Below are 2500 nucleotides of genomic sequence, written 5' to 3' on the forward strand. Positions count from 1 at the left end.
ATGTGCAGAAGCATGAACGTGTTTGGTTGCGTGGGGGGATGAAGTGTAAGTGTGTATGTGTGTAGGCGGTAAAGGGGGAGAACTGAATCTCTTCTCCCTCTCTCTCTCTCTCCTTCCATCTCTCCCCAACCCTCCCAGACTCCCAGCATCCACTATGGGTTCACTTCCATCTTGTTGTAATGATTCTGTGGTGCGAGCCTCTCTCTTGTGATATGGCAGACAGGCTGGCGACGACCCGTGGCGTCAACCCGTCTAACTGGGCACTCTGACCACGTCGCAGGGGGGGAGGGGGTGGTGGTGGTGGTGGTGGTGGTGGTAGGAGCAGTAGTAGGAGCAGCAGTAGTAGTAATAGTAGTAGTAGTAGTAGTAGGGTGGTGGGTGCCATCGCAACTTTTCTTCGCGATTTGTAGCACAGTCATCAATTCTCGTTATCTTTCACAATGGCCTTGGAAACGTCACACAACTCCAAGTGTTCTGAGGATTTTCGAAGACATAGCGGGTCGTTCTTCTGTTCTTGTTATTTCTGTGGCTTTGCTTTCTTCTTCTTCTTCTTCTTCTTCTTCTTCTTCTTCTCCAGTAGCATCAGCATGGAAATGATTTTTGGGAAAAAACAGCCAAAGGCGAGTGAGTATCTTTTGGGTTGTTGTGTAGCTCTATAAGAGATAGCATGTTTGGCAGTAAAGTAGTCACGTGGTTGAGGTGAGGGGTTGAGTGAGAAGGCAAGGAAGAGGGGAGAGAGAGAGAGAGAGAGAGAGAGAGAGAGAGAGAGAGAGGAGAGAGAGAGAGAGAGAGAGAGAGAGAGAGAGAGAGAGGCGAGGGGTAACTCCGCTGGAAGTTGGCCCCCATCAGCGTTGGCTCTCGTAAATTGTGGGTTGGGTGATCAGGAGCGCCGCCGGAGTGGGGGAAACGGTAAGAGAGAGAGAGAGAGAGAGAGAGAGAGAGAGAGAGAGAGAGAGAGAGAGAGAGAGGAGAGAGAGAGAGAGAGAGATAGCACACACACACACACACACACACACACGTCAACTCGGCCACCGCCCCTGCCACAGATGTCCACGATGATCAACCCGCCACAAATTGATTTCAACCGATTCTGGAGCAATTTTAGAGGAGCCGCCTAATTGGTTCCAGTTCGCAGAAGAGCGTCCAGACGAAGTGGCAAAAAGGGTTTTGGTCTTCAGCCTCAAAAAAATATAAAGTTTTCACACCTGAATTGTATAAGAAAAATTGGAAAAGTCTCCGGAGAAATTCTTCTATGTCGTGTTATGATTTAGGGTTTTCCAGGCCAAAGCAAGCAAGCACTGTACAATGCTAATATGAGGGAAAGCAGGCACTGCAATGAGGCATCGTGTTAGCATAGGCTACTTGAGTTTTCACACCTGAATTATATAAGAAAAATTGGAAAAGTCTCCGGAGAAATCTGCTATGACGTTGTTTTGATATTTGGTTTTCCAGCCCAAAGCAAGCAGGCACTGTACAATGCTACTATAAGGCGTCGTGTTAGCAGAGGCTACTCAGTTTTCACACCTGAATTATATAAGAAAAAATTGGAAAAGTCTCCGGAGAAATCTCCTATGACGTTGTTTTAATATTTGGTTTTCCAGCCCAAAGCAAGCAGGCACTGTACATTGCTACTATAAGGCGTCGTTTTAGCAGAGGCTACTCAGTTTTCACACCTGAATTATATAAGAAAAATTGAAAAAAGTCTCCGGAGAAGTCTTCCTATGCCGTGTTATGATTTAGGGGTTTCCAGCCCAAAGCAAGCAAGCACTGTACATTGCTCTTATAAGGCGTCGTTTTAGCAGAGGCTACTCAGTTTTCACATCTGAATTATATAAGAAAATTGAAAAAGTCAAAAAGTCTCTGGGAAAAAAATCTCCTATGTCGTTTTATGTATGGTTTTCCAGCCCAAAGCAAGCAAACACTGTACAAGGCTTTATAAGGCGTCATTTTAGCATCAGCTACTTAAATCTGTTTCTTTGATTGAAAAAAGGCAGAGCATTGTTCCAGCCCTGCACACGACATCAGCAGCTTCACCTCGCAGGATGTTACAACACACAAAAAATTTGGTTGGTTTTGTAGAGCCAAAACAAAACTTGGGTCCTTTTTGAAGGAAACCCCCAGTGGAACTTTAGGTTTACCAACACCAGGTGGAACTTTTAAATTTACCAACACCATAAGAATTTCTGGCGGACGGTATATATATATATTTTTAAAAATTTCTGGAAACGGCACAGAGGCCGTTCGCTCATATTTTTTTTAACACTTCTTGCTCGTCTCTTCAAAAATGGTGTGAGAACGAGAGAGAGAGATATAGAGATCAAGACCCAACTTTTAAACCACAGTTTTCTGTTGAAGAGATGGATTTTTCAAAAAGTTCAATGTAACCTTATATGTAAGATATAAAAAAAAAGCTTAAAAAAAGGTAGAAGATAGATATAAAGGTAGTAGGATGCTTGGTAGAGAGAGAGAGAGAGAGAGAGAGAGAGAGAGAGAGAGAGAG

At 44.1% G+C, this 2500-nt stretch overlaps 1 protein-coding gene across 1 annotated transcript in view; it reads right to left on the reverse strand.

The window, feature by feature from the left end:
* Nucleotides 1-455: 455 nt before the first annotated feature.
* LOC137621386 (uncharacterized) overlaps nucleotides 456-2500 on the reverse strand; it is a 2189-nt gene continuing 144 nt past the window's right edge. The window contains exons 2-3 of the mRNA XM_068351683.1: nucleotides 1065-1179; nucleotides 456-653 (exon numbers count right to left, since the gene is read on the reverse strand). Coding sequence (XP_068207784.1) covers nucleotides 456-653; nucleotides 1065-1179 — 313 coding nt within the window. The remainder of the gene's footprint in view (nucleotides 654-1064; nucleotides 1180-2500) is intronic.

This window comes from Palaemon carinicauda, chromosome 28, assembly GCF_036898095.1.
Source record: "Palaemon carinicauda isolate YSFRI2023 chromosome 28, ASM3689809v2, whole genome shotgun sequence".
Lineage (NCBI taxonomy): Eukaryota > Metazoa > Arthropoda > Malacostraca > Decapoda > Palaemonidae > Palaemon > Palaemon carinicauda.